General features: G+C 44.8%; 1 protein-coding gene across 2 annotated transcripts; it reads left to right on the top strand.

Moving 5' to 3' along the window:
- Nucleotides 1-12,270: 12,270 nt before the first annotated feature.
- LOC119286223 (protein ADP-ribosyltransferase PARP3-like) lies at nt 12,271-17,634 on the top strand. 2 transcript variants are annotated; one of them, XM_037565595.1, is made up of 18 exons: nt 12,271-12,486; nt 13,134-13,456; nt 13,563-13,758; nt 13,858-13,968; nt 14,053-14,110; nt 14,194-14,263; nt 14,451-14,625; nt 14,708-14,841; nt 14,937-15,177; nt 15,264-15,391; nt 15,584-15,660; nt 15,728-15,888; nt 15,972-16,181; nt 16,259-16,361; nt 16,465-16,547; nt 16,631-16,780; nt 16,893-17,075; nt 17,158-17,634. In XM_037565595.1, the coding sequence occupies exons 1-18, from the start codon at nt 12,484-12,486 to the stop codon at nt 17,224-17,226; spliced, it is 2,475 nt and encodes an 824-aa protein (XP_037421492.1). In that variant the 5' UTR covers nt 12,271-12,483; the 3' UTR covers nt 17,227-17,634. The 2 variants fall into 2 exon arrangements, with proteins under 2 accessions (XP_037421492.1, XP_037421490.1); XM_037565593.1 differs by lacking the exon at nt 12,271-12,486 and having other exon boundaries at nt 13,116-13,456.
- Nucleotides 17,635-18,014: the final 380 nt, after the last annotated feature.

Genomic DNA, 18,014 nt, shown 5'->3' on the forward strand with positions numbered 1-18,014 from the left:
AGTCAACTCCTTGAACTTGTCAAAAAACATCTTAACGACAAGTTGAGCTTTCTTAATGGTGACACATGCCATCATTGTCTGTCTTCCTTTTAAAATCCATCTGCACCCAACAGCCTTACGACCATCAAGTAGTTCTTCCAAAGTCTATACTTTGTTTTTATACATGGATCCTCTCTCAGATTTTATGGCCTCAAGCCATTCGTCGGAATCCAGCCCCACCATCGCTTCTTCATAGCTCCTAGGTTCATTGTTGTCTAGCAACATAACTTCAAAGACAGGATTACCGTACCACTCTGAAGTAGTACGCATCCTTGTCGACCTACAGGGTTTGGCAGTGACTTGATCCGAAGTTTCATGATCACTATCATCAGCTTCCACTTCAATTGGTGTAGGCGCCACAGGAACAACTTCCTGTGCCCTGCTACACGCTAGTTGAAGTGACGGTTCAACAACCTCATCAAGTCTCCACCATCCTCCCACTCAATTCTTTCGAGAGAAACTTTTCCTCGAGAAAGGACCCGTTTCTAGAAACAATCACTTTTGCTTCTGGATCTGAAATAGGAGGTATACCCAACTGTATTGGGTATTCTATGAAGATGCATTTATCTGCTTTGGGTTCGAGCTTATCGGCCTGATTTTTTTTACATAAGCGTCGCAACCCCAAACTTTTAAGAAACGACGGCTTAGGTTTTTTTCTAAACCATAGTTCATACGGTGTCGTCTCAATAGAATTGCGTGGTGCCCTATTTAAAGTGAATGCGGTTGTCTCTAATGCCTAACCCATAAACGATAGTGGTAATTTGATAAGAGACATCATGGTATGCACCATATCCAATAGGGTGCAGTTATGATGTTCGGACACGCCATCACACTATGGTGTTCCAGGCGGTATTAGTGGTGAAACAATTTCCACAATGTCTTAATTGTGTGCCAAACTCGTAACTCAGATATTCATCTCTATGATCATATCATAGACATTTTATCCTCTTGTCACGATGATCTTCAACTTCACTCTGACTTAAACCTTTCAATAACTCAGACTTGTGTTCCATCAAGTAAATATACTCAGCATCTACTCAAATCATCTGTGAAGTAAGAACATAACGATATCCACTGCGTGCCTCAGCACTCATTGGACTGCACACATCAAAATGTATTACTTCCAACAAGTTGCTTTCTTGTTCCATCTTACTGAAAATGAGGCCTTTCAGTCATCTTTCCCATGTGGTATGATTTGCATGTCTCAAGTGATTCAAAATCAAGTGAGTCCAAACGATCCATCTGTATGGAGTTTCTTCATGCATATCTACCAACAGAGATGGTTCGCATGTCTCAATCTTTTCAAAAACGAGTGAGTCCAAAGATCCATCAACATGGAGCTTCTTCATGCATTTTATACCAACATGACTCAAATGGCAGTGCCACCAGTATGTGGTACTATCATTACTATCTTATATCTTTTGGCATGAACATGTGTATCACCATGATCGAGATTCAATAAACCATTCATTTTAGGTGCAAGACCATTGAAGGTATTATTCAAATAAACAGAGTAACCATTATTCTCCTTAAATGAATAACCGTATTGCCATAAACATAATCCAATCATGTCTATGCTCAATGCAAACACCAAATAACAATTATTTAGGTTTAACACCAATCCCGATGGTAGAGGGAGCGTGTGATGGTAGAGGGAGCGTGCGATGTTTGATCACATCAACCTTGGAAACACTTCCAACACATATCGTCATCTCACCTTTAGCTAGTCTACTCAGCCTTTTATTTCGAGTTACTAACACTTAGCACCCGAACCGGTATTTATTACCCTGGTGCTACTAGGAGTACTAGTAAAGTACACAATAATATAACATATATTAAAAATACTTCTGTCGACCTTGCCAGCCTTCTCATCTACCAAGTATCTAGGGTAGTTCTGCTTCAGTGACCGTTCCCCTCATTACAGAAGCACTTAGTCTCGGGTTTGAGTTCAACCTTGGGTTTCTTCACTAGAGCAGCAACTGATTTGCCGTTTCATGAAGTATCCCTTCTTTCCCTTGCCCTTCTTGAAACTAGTGGTTTTACTAACCATCAACAATTAATGCTCCTACTTGATTTCTACTTTCGCGGTGTCAAACATCGCGAATTGCTCAAGGATCATCATGTTTGTCCCTGATATGTTATAGTTCATCACTAAGCTCTAATAGCTTGGTGGCAGTGACTATGGAGAACTATCACTATCTCATCTGGAAGATTAACTCCCACTCGATTCAAGCGATTGTAGTACTCAGACAATCTAAGCACATGCTCAACGATTGAGCTTTTCTCCCTTAGTTTTGTAGGCTTAAGAAACTTGTCACAGGTCTCATACCTCTTGATGTGGGCACTAGTCTGAAATCCCAATTTCAGTCTTTGGAACATCTCATACGTTCTGCGATGTTTCAAAAACGTCTTTGGCGCCTCAATTCTAAACCATTAGCATTGCGCACTGAACTATCACGTAGTCATCAAGACGTGTATGTCAGATGTTCGCAACATCCACAAACGACGCTCGAGGTTCAGCACATCGAGCGGTGCATTAAGGACATAAGCCTTTTGCGCAGAAATGAGGATAATCCTCAGTTTACGGACCCAGTCCGCATAATTTCTACTATCAACTTTCAACTAAATTTTCTCTAGGAACATATCTTAAACAGTAGAACCAAAGCGTAAGCTACGACATAATTTGCAAAGGCCTTTTGACTATGTTCATGATAATTAAGTTCATCTGATTATTTAATGAACTCCCACTTAGATAGACATCCCTCTAGTCATCTAAGTGATACATGATCCGAGTCAACTAGGCTGTGTTCGATCATCACGTGAGACAGACTAGTCATCATCAGTGAACATCTTCATGTTGATCGTATGTACTATACGACTCATGTTCGACCTTTCGGTCTCTTGTGTTCCGAGGCCATGTTTGTACATGCTAGGCTCGTCAAGTCAACCTAAGTGTTTCGCATGTATAAATCTGGCTTACACCCATTGTATGCGAACGTTAGAATCTATCACACCCGATCATTACATGGTGCTTCGAAACAACGAACCTTCGCAACGGTGCACAATTAGGGGGAACACTTTCTTGAAATTTTAGCGAGGGATCATCTTATTTATGATATCGTCGTTCTAAGCAAATAAGATGTAAACATGACAAACATCACATGCAAATCATAAAGTGACATGATATGGCCAATATCATCTTGTGCCTTTGATCTCCATCTTCGAGGCGCGGCATGATCACCTTCGTCACCCGCATGACACCATGATCTCCATCATCGTGTCTTCATGAAGTTGTCTTGCCAACTATTACTTCTACTACTATGGCTAACGGTTAGCAATAAAGTAAAGTAATTACATGGCGTTTTTCATTGACACACAGGTCATACAATAAATTAAAACAACTCCTATGGCTCCTGTCGGTTGTCATACTCATCAACATGCAAGTCGTGATTCCTATTACAAGAACATGATCAATCTCATACATCACATATATATAATTCATCGCATCCTTTTGGCCATATCACATCACATAGCATACCCTGCAAAAACAAGTTAGACGTCCTCTAATTGTTATTGCATGTTTTACGTGGCTGCTATGGGTTTCTAGCAAGAACGTTTCTTACCTACGCAAAAGCCACAACGGTGATATGCCAATTTCTATTTACCCTTCATAAGGACCCTCTTCATCGAATCTGATCCGATTAAAGTGGGAGAGACAGACACCCGCTAGCCACCTTATGCATCAAGTGCATGTCGGTCGGTGGAACCTGTCTCACGTAAGTGTACATGTAAGGTCGGTCCGGGCCGCTTCATCCCACAATGCCGCCGAATCAAGGTAAGACTAGTAACGGCAAGCAAATTGAACAAATCATCGCCCACAACTACTTTGTGTTCTACTTGTGCATAGAATCTACGCACAGACCTAGCTCATGATGCCACTATTGGGGAACCTAGCAATAATTAAAAAATTCCTACGTGTCACCAAGATCAATCTAAGAGATGCTAGCAACGAGAGAGAGGAAGTGCATCTTCATACCCTTGAAGATCGCTAAGCAGAAGCGTTACAAGAACGCGGTTGATGGAGTTGTACTCATGGCGATTCAAATCGCGGAAGATCCAATCTAGCACCGAACGGACGGCGCCTCTGTGTTCAACACACGTACAGCCCGGGGACGTCTCCTCCTTCTTGATCCAGCAAGGGGAGAGGAGAAGTTGAGGGAGGACTCCAGCAGCACGACGGCGTGGTGGTGGAGCTTGTGGTATTCCTGCAGGGCTTCGCCAAGCTCTACGAAGGAGAAGGAAGAGTTGGAGGAGGGAGGGGCTGCGCCAGGGAAGGGGGTGCGGCTGCCCTCTCTCTCCCTCACTATATATAGGGGGAAGGGCGTGGAGGAGGCGCCCTAGGGTTCCCTAGGGGAGGGGCGGCAGCCATAGGGGAAACCCTAGATGGGTTTGGGCGCCCCCACCCCTAGGAAACTTGCCCCCCAAGCCGGGAGGGGTGGCTGCCCTAGGGGAGGCGCCCCCACCTCTCCAAGTTACGTGAGATGGGGTGGGAGGGGTGCTCAGCCCCTTAGTGGGCTGATGTGCCCCCTCCCCTTGGCCCATAAGCCCCCCCAACGCTTGTCGGGGCCTCCGAAACCCCTTTCGGACACGCTGGTCGTCACCTGGTACCCCCGGAACAATTCCGGACTCCAATACCCTTCGTCCAATATATCGATCTTCACCTCCGGACCATTCCGGAACTCCTCGTCACGTTTGGGATCTCATCCGGGACTCTGAACAACCTTCGGTAACCACATACTATTTCCCATAACAACTCTAGCGTCACCGAACCTTAAGTGTGTAGACCCTACGGGTTCGGGAACCATGCAGACATGACCGAGACATCTGTCCGGCCAATAACCAATAGCGGGATCTGGATACCCATATTGGATCCCACATGTTCCACGATGGTCTCATTGGATGAACCACGATGTCGGGGATTCAATCAATCCCATATACAATTCCCTTTGTCTATCAGTATGTTACTTGCCCGAGATTCGATCATCGGTATCCCTATACCTTGTTCAATCTTGTTACCGGCAAGTCTCTTTACTCGTTCCGTAGCGCATGATCACGTGGCTAACTCATTAGTCACATTGAGCTCATTATGATGATGCATTACCGAGTGGGCCCAGAGATACCTCTCCGTCACACGGAGTGACAAATCCTAGTCTCGATTCGTGCCAACTCAATAGACACTTTCGGAGATACCCATAGTGTGCCTTTATAGCCACCCAGTTACGTTGTGATGTTTGGCACACCCAAAGTATTCCTACGGTATCCGGGAGTTGCACAATCTCATGGTCTAAGGAAATGATACTTGACATTAGAAAAGCTTTAGCAGACGAACTATACGATCTTGTGCTATGCTTAGGATTGGGTCTTGTCCATCACATCATTCTCCCAATGATGTGATCCCGTTATCAACGAGATCCAATGTCCATGGTCAGGAAACCATAACTATCTATTGATCAACGAGCTAGTCAACTAGAGGCTTACTAGGGACATGTTGTGGTCTATGTATTCACACATGTATTACGGTTTCCAGTTAATACAATTATAGCATGAACAATAGACAATTATCATGAACAAGGAAATACAATAATAACCATTTTATTATTGCCTCTAGGGCCTATTTCCAACAAGAAGCCACTAGTGAAACCTACGGCCCCGGGGTCTCTTTCTCATATTATTTGTCTTTGCGATCTATTTTTCTTTGCTTTTATTTTCAGATCTTTTAAACCAAAAATACAAAAATACCTTGCTGCACTTTATTTTATTTGGTGTTCCATCTATCAATATTTACTACTCTCTCACATCCGTTTGCCAATTTCCGGCGCCGCTACCCGAAAAGGATTGACAACCCCTTTCACACGTCAGGTTGCGAGTATTTGTTATTTGTGTGCAGGTGTTGTTTATGTAGTGTTTCTTGGTTCTCCTACTGGTTCGATAACTTTAGTCTCATCACTAAGGGAAATACCTACCGCCGTTGTGCTGCATCATCCCTTCCTCTTTGGGGAAATACCGACGTAGCTTCAAGTCGCATCAATGTGTTGTTTCGTAAGGGGCTGATTTGGATCCGCATGTTTCATGCTATGGTTAAGTTTATCTTAATTCTTCTTTCATAGTTGCGGATGCTTGTGAGAGGGGTTAATCATAAGTGGGAGGCTTGTCCAAGTAAGGACAGCACCCAAGCACCGGTCCACCCACATATCAAATTATCAAAGTAACGAACGTGAATCATATGAGCATGATAAAAACTAACTTGACAACAATTCCCATGTGTCCTAGGGAGCGCTTGCTTTATATAAGAATTCGCCCAGGCTTGTCCTTTGCTGCAAAAAGGATTGGTCCACCTTGTTGCACCTCAGTTACATTTGTTACTTGTTACCCGTTACGAATTATCTTATCACAAAACTGTCTGTTGCCGATAATTCCAGTACTTGTAGAGAATACCTTGCTGAAAACCGCTTGTCATTTCCTTCTGCTCCTCGTTGGGTTCGACACTCTTACTTATCGAAAGGACTACGATAGATCCCCTATACTTGTGGGTCATCAAAGATCTCGTGAATATAGCATTAACTAAGACATAACTAAGTCTTGGTAGACCAGAATTTTAGCAAAACCATATCGAAAGTGTTGTTAACACCAAAACATATCTCCAAATTTTGTTTTATATTGATCCCAATTTGGTTTGAATATTTTTGATAGAAGAAAATATCAACATACATAACTGAAGACACGGGCGAGGAAGGTTCCGGACAACTTCTGCTTAAACATACAAATAGTGAAGGGGTGGAGTGACTCTCAGTGCACACCGTTGGAGGATGGTTGTCACGTTCGAGAAGTAGTCGGCCTTGCCCAAAACGGAAATCGCTATCTGCAAGAAGGAGATGTCGGAGCCATCTGGCACGTACCGTTGGCCAAGTTCATGCATGCATGCATGTGTGGGCTGCTCTTGTTGTTCCGCTATATAAGTTCCCCTCCTACTCCTCCCTTCGGTCTACCTCCCGCCCCTGACTACCCCAGCTTCCTTCAATCACAGTTCACCGTCACCCTCAACTCCCTCCTCGCCCTCGTCAATGACATGTCACGTGCTGGAGGTGACGGCATGCCGGCCAAGGACAACAACATTGCTGCCGGCAAGACCACCCTTTGAGCCCGCCTCCAGGACGCCATCTATCGTCGCCAGTCATTCGACGCCCCGCTCTACGTAAGTGCCTCCCTCATCCTTTCACTTGATCGTTCTCACCCTTCTTCTCTTGATTGCCCCTTCTTGCTTCAATCGCAGTTCACCATCACACTCGACTCCCTCCTCGCCCTCGTCGAGGACAAGCTTAGAATCTTTAGTAGACGTGAAGAGATGACAAAATCATAGAGAAAACGTTGGACCAAACCCAGCAGTGGAAGTCCATTGATCAACCCACAGTGAGAAGGGGGCCAAAGCCCCCTCCCCTCTTTATCAATGGTTTATTAGAAGTAGAATGCACCCAATTACTAAAACACCTTTTCTCGCTAGTTGTGTTGAAAGTGTTTGGCATATTCGAGTGCAAAAGTTGTGTTGATGACTAATGCATATGTTGGTTTTCCTACTCCGCCCAGAAGGTGACGAGGCCCACACCATCATCATAGAACGGCGGGTTATCTTGACCTGTGAGCAGCATGGAGAAGATATTAACATCGTCGCCTACCATGTATCGAGGCCCACGACCATGGTCATCAAAGAGAGAAATGTGTTGCTACGAGTTTGGTCATGGTCGAAGGGGCCATGTGAGTGTTGTTCGTGCTCATCCATAGAACAAAAGTAACGTGAGTTTGTTCATGCTAATTTTTGAAGTATCTTTTTCATGGTAAAGTTCATTTGTCAAATCTCTATTATCTTCTCGATGTGAATTATGGATTTTATTCGATAAAGGGCGGTTTTTATCTTAAAATGAAGCATCAAGCGGATACAAAATATAATGAGTAACATCCGGCCTCTACATAATTAGGATGCACGCAATCAAACACCAAAAGTCGGATGAAAGGAAATATAGCAAAAGCCGACAAATCTGCAATGATAGAGTCCTGTAGACTGACACTATGCCTATGTCGAAAGTGGCAGTGGATCGATCCGGAGGTTATGCTGCCACCCATGTTGAAAAAAAAACCTTCATAGTCGTCTGCTCCAACCACGTACACATGCCTTGAACAACGGTTAGTGCTCCGGTCGTTGTAGGGTAGACCACGCACAAAGCGAGTGCGTACAATGAAAAATAACATGTACAAGAGAAGCTTTTTTGTCATTAAAACTAAAGTATTTCTACATAGTCAAAGCGACCGAAGCACATAGGCTCCCACCCTTATTAGCATTTTGAACCTATTTGGGATACCATCCAACCATGACCAAATATATTGGCAACACTTATGGGCGGATACAAATTTGACGGTATTTGGATGACTTACCATGTAGAATGTGTAAACTTGTATTGAGAAAGAAGGTGTTTGATTGTCTTGTCATGATCACAAAAGCAACACTGCTTACTTCCTGGTCAGTTTCTCGTGCAAGGTTTTTTTATTAACATAACTACCCTATGAAGATACCACATGAAGATTTTAATTTTTAGTGGAATCATCGACTTCCAAATTTTATTGTTATTACGCACTTGTACCTCAGAATGTGTGAGCGTACAGTAGATAGAGTCCATTGTGAAAGGCCCAGGTGTAGTAAGGTTGCAGCGAAACACATCCCGACCTTGTGTCAGGTTAATCGAATCCAGCCAGGATAAAAGATTATGCCCTGACATAAGTCTGGGGCAATCAAATCTCTCCTGAACGAAATATGCGATGGGGATGGACTAAGCACCTACGCAATAGTATTAATCTTATTGCGGGAAATTGTGTACAAAGCTGGATATTGTTCTCGAATACTGGCATTGCCTAGCCATATGTCTTTCCAGAAATGGAACTCTGACCCATCCTTTATCATGGAAGACCCAAAGCAAAAGAGATGCTTCTTTGCCATCATTAAGCATGCCCAAAAGTAAGAGTCACCAGGTTTCCAATAGGCCTGAGGCACCGCCTTCTGGCTTAGATACTTGTTGCGCATCATGGTTTGCCAAACACCATCCTCAATAAGAAGTTTGAACAAGTATTTACTAACTAGGGCCTCATTCTTGGCCTGCAGATCATGAATTCCAAGGTCACCTTGGTCTTTCGCCCTACAAACCATGCTCCATTTGGCTAGCCTGTACTTTTTCTTTTCACCATCTCCTTTCGAAAAGAATCTGTATCTAAAATAGTTTGATCTTTGTAGGACCCCTTTTGGGAGTTGGAAAAAAGAAAGCATATAGAGAACCATATTTCTGAGGTCAAAGTTAATCAAAACTTGTCGTTCTCCGATTGAGAGCAGCTTGGCTTTTCAACTGATCAACTCTAGACGCTCCTCTACATGTTTCCACTCCGCAATTGTAAGACGTCGATAGTGAATTGGTATTCCCAGATATTTAATCAGGATTTGGTCATGTAGCAATCAAACAGGTCAGCATAATTGGCAGCCACCTCAATGGCTCCTCCAAAGCAGAAAAGTTCGTTATGAAAGTTAATTTTGAGACCCAACATTTGCTCAAACGTTGAAAGAAGAGTTTCAGGTTTTGAGCCTTGTCCATGTCATGTTCTATAAAAAGAACTGTGTCATCGGCATATTGTAGAATAGAGAGGCCAACATCCACAAGGTGTGGCACTGCTCCTGCAATTTGGTCGTCCTGCTTGGTGTGCTCAATCAGAATAGCCAACATGTTAGCAACCATGTTAAATAACATTGGGGGCATGGGGTCACCCTGTTGTAGTCCTTTTCTGTGTGAAAGTAATGGCCTACATCATCATTGACTTTGATGGCCACATTACCTCCACTTATAAAATTTTGGATCCACTGACGCCATTTATCGGAAAAATATTTCATTCTTAGGCATGTTGCTAATATGAATTTGGACATGGTTAGCAAAATACTTTTTTATATAAAATACAATCATGTTTGTGATATAGGGATGGAAAGTGAGAGCGAAAATGATTGCATGATTTGTGTGCTACTCCTAGCGTAGAGCACTGATTCCCCACCGAATCAGAAGTTCTCACATAGTACACCGTAGTGCAAACTAGTACAGTGTGATACTGGATTAGCTCATATACAACAAAACCTCCATCAAATAAAAAAATTGCGTCAAGTCTTAGTCCATCAACAAAAAATGAAGGATGGAGTTATACGCAAACAAAGAGTAAATAGCAGAAATTATATAAATTCATATAATATGTGAAGAGATGAAGGAGGGTTTTGCGGGAAACACATAGCATGCTCGTTGGTTGTCTTGAAAGTGTTGGCATCTCATGGTGCAAAAGTTTTGCTGATGTCTGATGCATATCTTGGTTTGCCTACTTATCAAGCATGGGCTTCTTGTTAAAAAGCGACACTAGGATATTTTCTGTTCCTTTTGCAAGTTCTGAATTTGAATTAGGCAGATTCTTCATCTGACTCTCCTGCCTAAAGATCCTCTCCTTCGGAGACATGATGAGTGGAAATGTTCTATTTTTCTTTATCGTATCCTTTCTTTCTCCTTCTCGTTCTCGTTTGACATTCTTTCTTTGTCTTCTCAATTTCATCCTCATCAACATTATCTGCATACAAGTCATCACCACCACCACTTATGTCATAATCATTATCCACTATTTCCCTAGATCGAATCTAAATCTCAATAATCCGATGTTCTATCACCTTTTGTTGAATCTTATTCCTCCACGACAAAGATAAACTTGTTCTTACTTCTAGTCTTCATGCTCCACCTTGCTTTGTGCCTCTTGCTTTGTGGCCTTAGGAAAATTTTGCTGATGTCTAGCTCTGGATACGCAATTTGTATAGGCATTGGGACACTTTCTGAATTGATGACATGCTCTGCCTTAGGGTCTTCTACTAATTTGAGTGTGTCTCACTTTGGACATTGTTCCTTGGCTTTGAAGGGTTGAGAATTGAGGGCAGATAAGCTACTGGGAACTCCAGAACATCATCTAGAATGATGGCCCTCAAGTTGTCATCACGATCAAGATAAATACTCTGAAAAGGGTCCCAATTGGCACGAAATCAAGGCATTTTCTTGTGTCATCCTCAATTCTAATTCATATTAAACCATTCATGTTGACTACAAGTATTGATACAAAGTAATAGCCTTTAACCTTACCATTGCATACCGGATCTCCTCCATGACGTTCTCAATTAGAAGAGGCACCCATATATCCTTATCTAGATAATCATACCAAATGCCATGATCATTAACTTAGGATTGATTACTACCGGTGCCAAGAAAGTACCCACCATGGTTAAACTCTGCTGAGAAATAATTGCCGCCTAGAACTTCAAGAAGAATCCATACATTCCATTTCACAGGTTGCGTTCAATTAATTTATTTTCGGAACAAAAACCCTCCCCCAAACCCCTGCCCGAACATTAGCACATTTCCTAATCTCCATCATCTTGCACCGCTAACGATCGACAATGTCAAAATAAAGAAGCCTTTTTTGACAAGTAAAACTCCAAAAAAAACATGATAATGCGAAGAGATTAAGGAGGTGGAGCACCTACGGGGGGGACGAGAAAAAGACGTCACCACCTCTTCCAATTAGAGGACAAGCACTTCGGCAACGAACTCTTCATCCACACGTCGGCGGTCACTTTCGCCCATTGCCGTAACTCGTACGGTCACATGCAATGCCGCCGCCATTTAGTGTCACTTCCGCGGCCCTCATTTTGAACAAACTCGGCAAGGCAGAGCACTTGCCGGCTGGGATGATTTGACATGTTAGCACCGTGCCACGTCGATCATGGACGCATATGGTGATCGTAGACGGCCCTCCAGTGACCATAAATCACATTTTTCTCACTGGAGTGAGTCACCACTGGTGCATTTTGGGTTAGTTTATACTCGTACGTACTACTTGTATATAGTACTGTACTTATTAAAATTAAAAACGAGGTACTCCCTCCGTTTCAAATTACTCGTCGCTGAAATGGATGTATCTAGAACTAAAATACATCTAGATACATTCATATGTGAAACAAGTAATTCGGAACGGAGGGAGTAGATACTAAATCGGAGCCGCGGCCGGTTTCATCCGACACTCGGAGGTACTCTGCCAAATGGCTCTGCTTTCCCCCTTCCTCCTTGGGGCGCTTCCCGAGAGCGGGCGGCAGGCTACGTGTCGCGGGGGCAGGCGGGCGTGCGCACACCTGGAGCGCATGGGCGGCGACACCCAAACCCCTCCCAGTCCCCCACTCCCCCGTGCTCAGCTCGCCGCCCCGCCTATTTAGGCCCCGGGATAAGGACGGGCCCGAGGCCTTGATGCTTCTCGGCGCCTCCATCTCACCGCAATCCGGCCACCATGGTACCGCTCTCCCGCCTCCTCCTCTGAAGATCCGCTCTACGCATTTCTCTAATCGCCGATTGACATTGCCCTCTGTAGTAGGAGTAGTTGCTAATCTAGTAATTTGGGCGCGCCCATGGGTTCTTGTTCTTCCATTTCAACACAAGAAATCGTTTGCTTGCTGATGACAAATGTCTTAGGAGTTCTTGCGTTTCCTTTTCTGTAGTTTAGCTGGCCTGTGGTTCTGATTCTGAAACGCCCTCGTACGTGATGGGTTCCGAGTTATGTACCATCCTGTCTTCATGGTTCTGATTCTGAAACCCCCTATATGTGATGTTTGTGCTCTGACTTATTTCTCAGTTTCAACTGTGAACATGGGCATTACTGCATCTGGCAAGAATCTTGAGGATGTAAAAATAATGGCAGTAACTGGTCACTCCTACCTGTATAATAAAGTTTGCTACTGAGTCGTATTGAGAGGGGATACACTTTACTACAACTACAAGAGTTGTACAGTAGATTTTACTGGAAAAAAATGGTCATTTCCTTCCTGATGTATGTGTACGATGCATCAAGTCACTAATCTAGCCGTTGAATCGAATGTATGGCTCACTCCCTTTCCCCCTAGTATCTGTATGCTGCTCACGAAAATGTTGATGTCCTTGGAGGTACACGAGACAAGATCACGGACTCATGCGGCTGAAGAAGGGAAAGATGCCCCAAAAAGGCAGAAGGAAGAGCACAAAGAGCAGGAAGGGGGGAAGGAGCGGCCCTCCAAGAACAAGAAGCCGGCCGAGCCAGAGGCACCAACCAAGACCAAGAAGCTCAAGGGTGGGGAGTCGGAGCTAGATGGGAAGGAAAACTCGACGAAAGAGTACACAGATTTCTGCAAGGCCATAAGAGAGCACCTCTCTGTGGAGGACATGCGCAAGATCCTCGAAGCCAACGGGCAAGACGCTTCCGGATCAGAAGATGCAGTTGTTCCAAGCTGGTATAGTCTATTTGACATTCTGAGTGAAATGTTAACAACATGCTTGATGATTTGCTCATATGATAAATGTTCTGCCAAATGTTCACAACATGCTTGATGGTTTCAGTGAGGATATGATGTTTTACGGGCCGCTTGAGAAGTGCCCAACATGTGGTGGCCAGCTTGAGTGCAAGGGGTGGAAGTACAAGTGCACTGGTAAATACAGTGAGTGGGCAAGCTGCATTTTCAGCAGCAGCAATCCTCCAAGGAAATCTGATCCTATAAAGGTGCCGGAGGAAATCAACAATGATTATGTGAACAAGGTAATGAGGCCACACTCTTCTTAGTATATTTATTTACCAGTGCTGCATTCACTTGGCGAGCGGTCTACAATCTGAAATAATTTGCCTGTTACCCTGCAGTGGCTGAAGCAGCAAGAAGGGAAGGGGTACCCTAAGCGTGATGTGGACGAAGAGGCCCATATCTTCTCGGGCATGATGATCGCATTATCTGGACGGATGTCGCGCTCACACGTATAGTATTTGAACATTTACCCCCTTCTACATTATGGTTACGAGCTGCACATATCTGATTCTATTGCTTCTGAAAATGGCCAGGCTTATTTCAAGGAGCAGATTCTGAACCATGGAGGGCAAGTGAATAATTCTGTGCTTGGTGGGTGTCATGTAGTACTATCCTTTCTGTTGTATCATCTATGAACTGCTGCCATTGCTGATGTCTGTGCCTTCGCCTTGCAGGTGTCACATGTGTAGTTGCTTCTCCAGCCGAGAGAGACAAGGGGGGCTCAGGAGGATTTGCTGAAGCACTGTAATAATCCCTTGCCGATCACTTTCTTATCTTGATGTCTTCCAATATGGTCCATGCTCCAAGATGTGTTTAGCACATATGGAAGCAGTTCATTTCTATTTACTTGTTACTTTAGATGGAATGTTACCCCTGCACATTACGCTTTCTGATCATGTGTTCGTTTCACAATTGAACCATGCATGCGCAGGGAGCGTGGAACTCCAGTAGTGAGTGAGAACTGGATAGTTGATAGCATTCAGAAGAAGGAAGCCCAGCCTTTGGCTGCTTATGATATTGTATCGGATGTTGTTCCGGAGGGCAGAGGACTGCCACTGGATAAGCTTGATCCAAGCGAGGAGGCCATCGAGACTTTGGCTGCAGAGGTAATCAATTGCCTTTAACTTCTACACTTTTCACAATTGCAGCTCCAGTCAGGTAATCTATAGCTCTGTTTTGGTTGGGCAGCTGAAACTTGCTGGCAAAAGATCGGTGCACAAGGACTCTAAACTGGACAAAGACGGTGGGCATATCTTCGAGAAGGATGGCATCATCTATAACTGCGCCTGTTCGGTTTGCGACTTAGGGTCTGAGATGAATCAGTATGCACTTCTGTGTTCTATCGTATGTGTTGAGGCCTGAGTGGAAGTGAAGTATACATTGATTCAAGCACCCACAAACTGTTCTATCTATGCAGGTTCTGCATTATGCAGCTGATCATGCTACCTGAAAAACACCTGCACCTCTTCTACAAGAAGGGTCCAATTGGCCATGATCAGATGGCAGAGGAACGGGTCGAGGATTTTGGTAATCGTGTCAATGATGCTATCAAGGAATTTGCTCGTCTGTTTGAGGAAGTTACTGGAAATGAGTTCGAGCCATGGGAGAGAGAAAAGAAGTTTGAGAAGAAGAGCATGAAGATGTACCCCTTAGACATGGTACATCTTTTAGCTTCTTCCTTCTCTGATTCCATGCTTTGGAGTAGCACCCAGAAACATTACTGTTTTTTTTCTTTCCTTGGCAGGATGTCGGTTTCGACGTGCGTCATGGAGGTGCAGCACTTCGTCAACTGGGAGCTGCAGCAGCACACTGCAAGCTTGACCCTGCTATTTCTTTTCTTCTAAAGCAATTGTGCGGCCAAGAAATATACAGGTATCAGTTAACTTCTGTGTTGCTAGTTGAAAACATCGATTAAATTTGTCTTGGGAAATAATTGGAAAACAACATGTCTATGTTTCTTGGGGAATCTTTGAAATGGCTGTAATAGTATAGCCTCCTAAATTTAGGGGCCATCAGTTTGTCAAGAGATGGTAAAAAATGTTACCTTACTGGTCTGTGTCACAGGTATGCTCTGACAGAGATGGCCCAGGATCTGCCTGACCTTCCTGTTGGGATGCTTACGGATCTCCATTTGAAGAGAGGTTTGCCCTTAAACATTTCTGTTTGCCTCACTTGTCAGTCTATATCATCAACTGTTCCAATTGGCAGGGGAGGAAGTGCTACTTGAATGGATCCGAGACGCGGAAGCAGTGCCGGAGTCCGGCCCTGCTGCTGATGCATTGTGGATAGAGATAAGCAACAAGTGGTTCACCCTGTTCCCCACAACTCGGCCATATATAATGAGGGGGTTTGAACAGATTGCCGACAATGTACGGTTGCATACCATACTTCTCACATTATCTCCAGTCAGTTAACCTATTCATGATGATCTCAAGGTTTGTTCCGAATGCAGGTGGCCTCTGGTTTCGAGACGATCCGCGATATAAATGTTGCGTCTCATCTCATAGGAGATGTTTTTGGGTCAACCTTAGATGATCCGCTGTCTGAATGCTACAAGAAGCTGGGTTGTTCAATCAACAGCGTTCCTGAAGATTCAGATGATTACAAGATGATTGTCAAGTACCTGGAGAAAACGTACGAGCCGGTCAAGGTTGACGACGTGGTAAGGCGTCGCACTGCCATGCCTTTAGCTTTTCTTCACCCATGGTTGGTTCTGCCTTATGATCCGCTCTCTTTCAGGTCTATGGCGTGTCGGTGGATCGGATATATGCCGTTGAGTCCAGTGCATTCCCTTCTTATGAAGAAATAAAGAAACTGCCAAACAAAGTTCTTCTCTGGTGTGGTACGTCCGTGCATGTTGCGGTTTAGCTGGGTTTAGCTGATGTGTTGCTGATTGTTGGTACTGTCACTCGCGTTTTAACTTGTCGGCCTCTTGTTTTGCGCAGGAACTAGGAGCTCGAACCTGCTCAGGCATCTGCATAAAGGATTCATGCCTGCTGTTTGTCATCTGCCTGTGCCCGGATACATGGTAATTCTCCTGTTACGTGGTCGATCCATGTGCCAGTAGATAGGCTGAGCATGGTGCTGAAATCTTGTACACCGTTTGTGCAGTTTGGTCGAGCCATAGTCTGTTCGGACGCGGCGGCTGAAGCTGCTCGTTATGGCTATACGGCGGTGGACCGTCCAGAGGGATACCTGGTCTTGGCAGTGGCCTCTCTGGGGGAAGAGATCAAGGAGATAACGGGCACACCAGGAGCAGAGGTACTCTGACCCACCCTGTGTAATGTATACCCACACATTTCAGGATGTTTTTGAACCTGTTGTTACTCATTACTGATGTTGACATGTTGTCCTTCTGTTTTGGACCCAACAGGATGTGAAATCCCTGGAGGAGAAGAAGCTTGGCGTGAAGGGGGTGGGGAGGAAGACGACGGACGAGTCGGAGCACCTCACCTGGAGGGACGACGTCAAGGTGCCCTGCGGCAAGCTGGTGCCCTCGGGGAACGAGGACGGCCCTCTCGAGTACAACGAGTTCGCCGTGTATGACCCGAAGCAGGTACGCTGCCAAACTCGGCGTGGCCGGTGATGTCTGTGTTTTGGTGATCAGCTTCGATGACGATGCCGTCCTGGTTGTGCAGGTGAGCATCCAGTTCCTGGTCGGGGTGAGGTACGAGGAGCAGAACATGGAGGTGGTGCCGGACGAGTGAAGCGTCCGCCCTCGGGCCTCCGGTCATGGCGGCGTCCGGCCGCGGTCAGGTCGACGGTTCCCTGTATTTTGGAACGCTTTAGTGGTAGTGGTAGTGACCGTTTAACGGTCGTGTGATCGGCGCGGCGATGTAGTTCGGCGATGATGTCGGTGGCCTGTGTCCCATTTTGGGCTGCCTCCAGGTTTCGTCCCCGTTGCCGCCGGTTAGTAGGCGTTGTTGGGTAACATGGAGGTAGGAGGAACGCTTGTGGTTGTAGTAGCTGAACATCTTGTGCCTGTATATATGTCTGTAGCAGAATGTGTGTATGTATGTATGTATCTGCCAGCTGGGGTCCTGGTGCCGTGGTGCACGTAGCAGGAATGCATGTGGATGTTGGTTTGCTGTGCACTACTAGATCGTGCTGTGCTACATCCTGGGTTCTTGGTTTTATTTTAGAAATCTAGCACAGCAAGCTTGCTGTTGCATCTTCTTTTTTCTAGCCTATCTATGCTGTTGATCCATGTTGGGCCACTCAAGATAGCAAACATGAACCGTAGGATGTTAAGGTTGGGTTTCATATGAAATTTCTTTGAAACTAAACAGCCATGAATGGTTTGGTTAGTGGGCAATTTGTATTCTACTACTTTGAATTAAAAGGCCCTGGATGGTGAAAATTTGGCCCTCATGTCTTCGCCGTCCGCGGCGGTGGTCCGAACCCCTAATCCATTCAATCCCAACATGACCAACAATACGTAGATAAATTGAACATAGCATAGGTCAGACAGGTATACCAAGTTCACAAGATATAC

This window comes from Triticum dicoccoides, chromosome 1A, assembly GCF_002162155.2.
Source record: "Triticum dicoccoides isolate Atlit2015 ecotype Zavitan chromosome 1A, WEW_v2.0, whole genome shotgun sequence".
Classification (NCBI taxonomy): Eukaryota; Viridiplantae; Streptophyta; class Magnoliopsida; order Poales; family Poaceae; genus Triticum; species Triticum dicoccoides.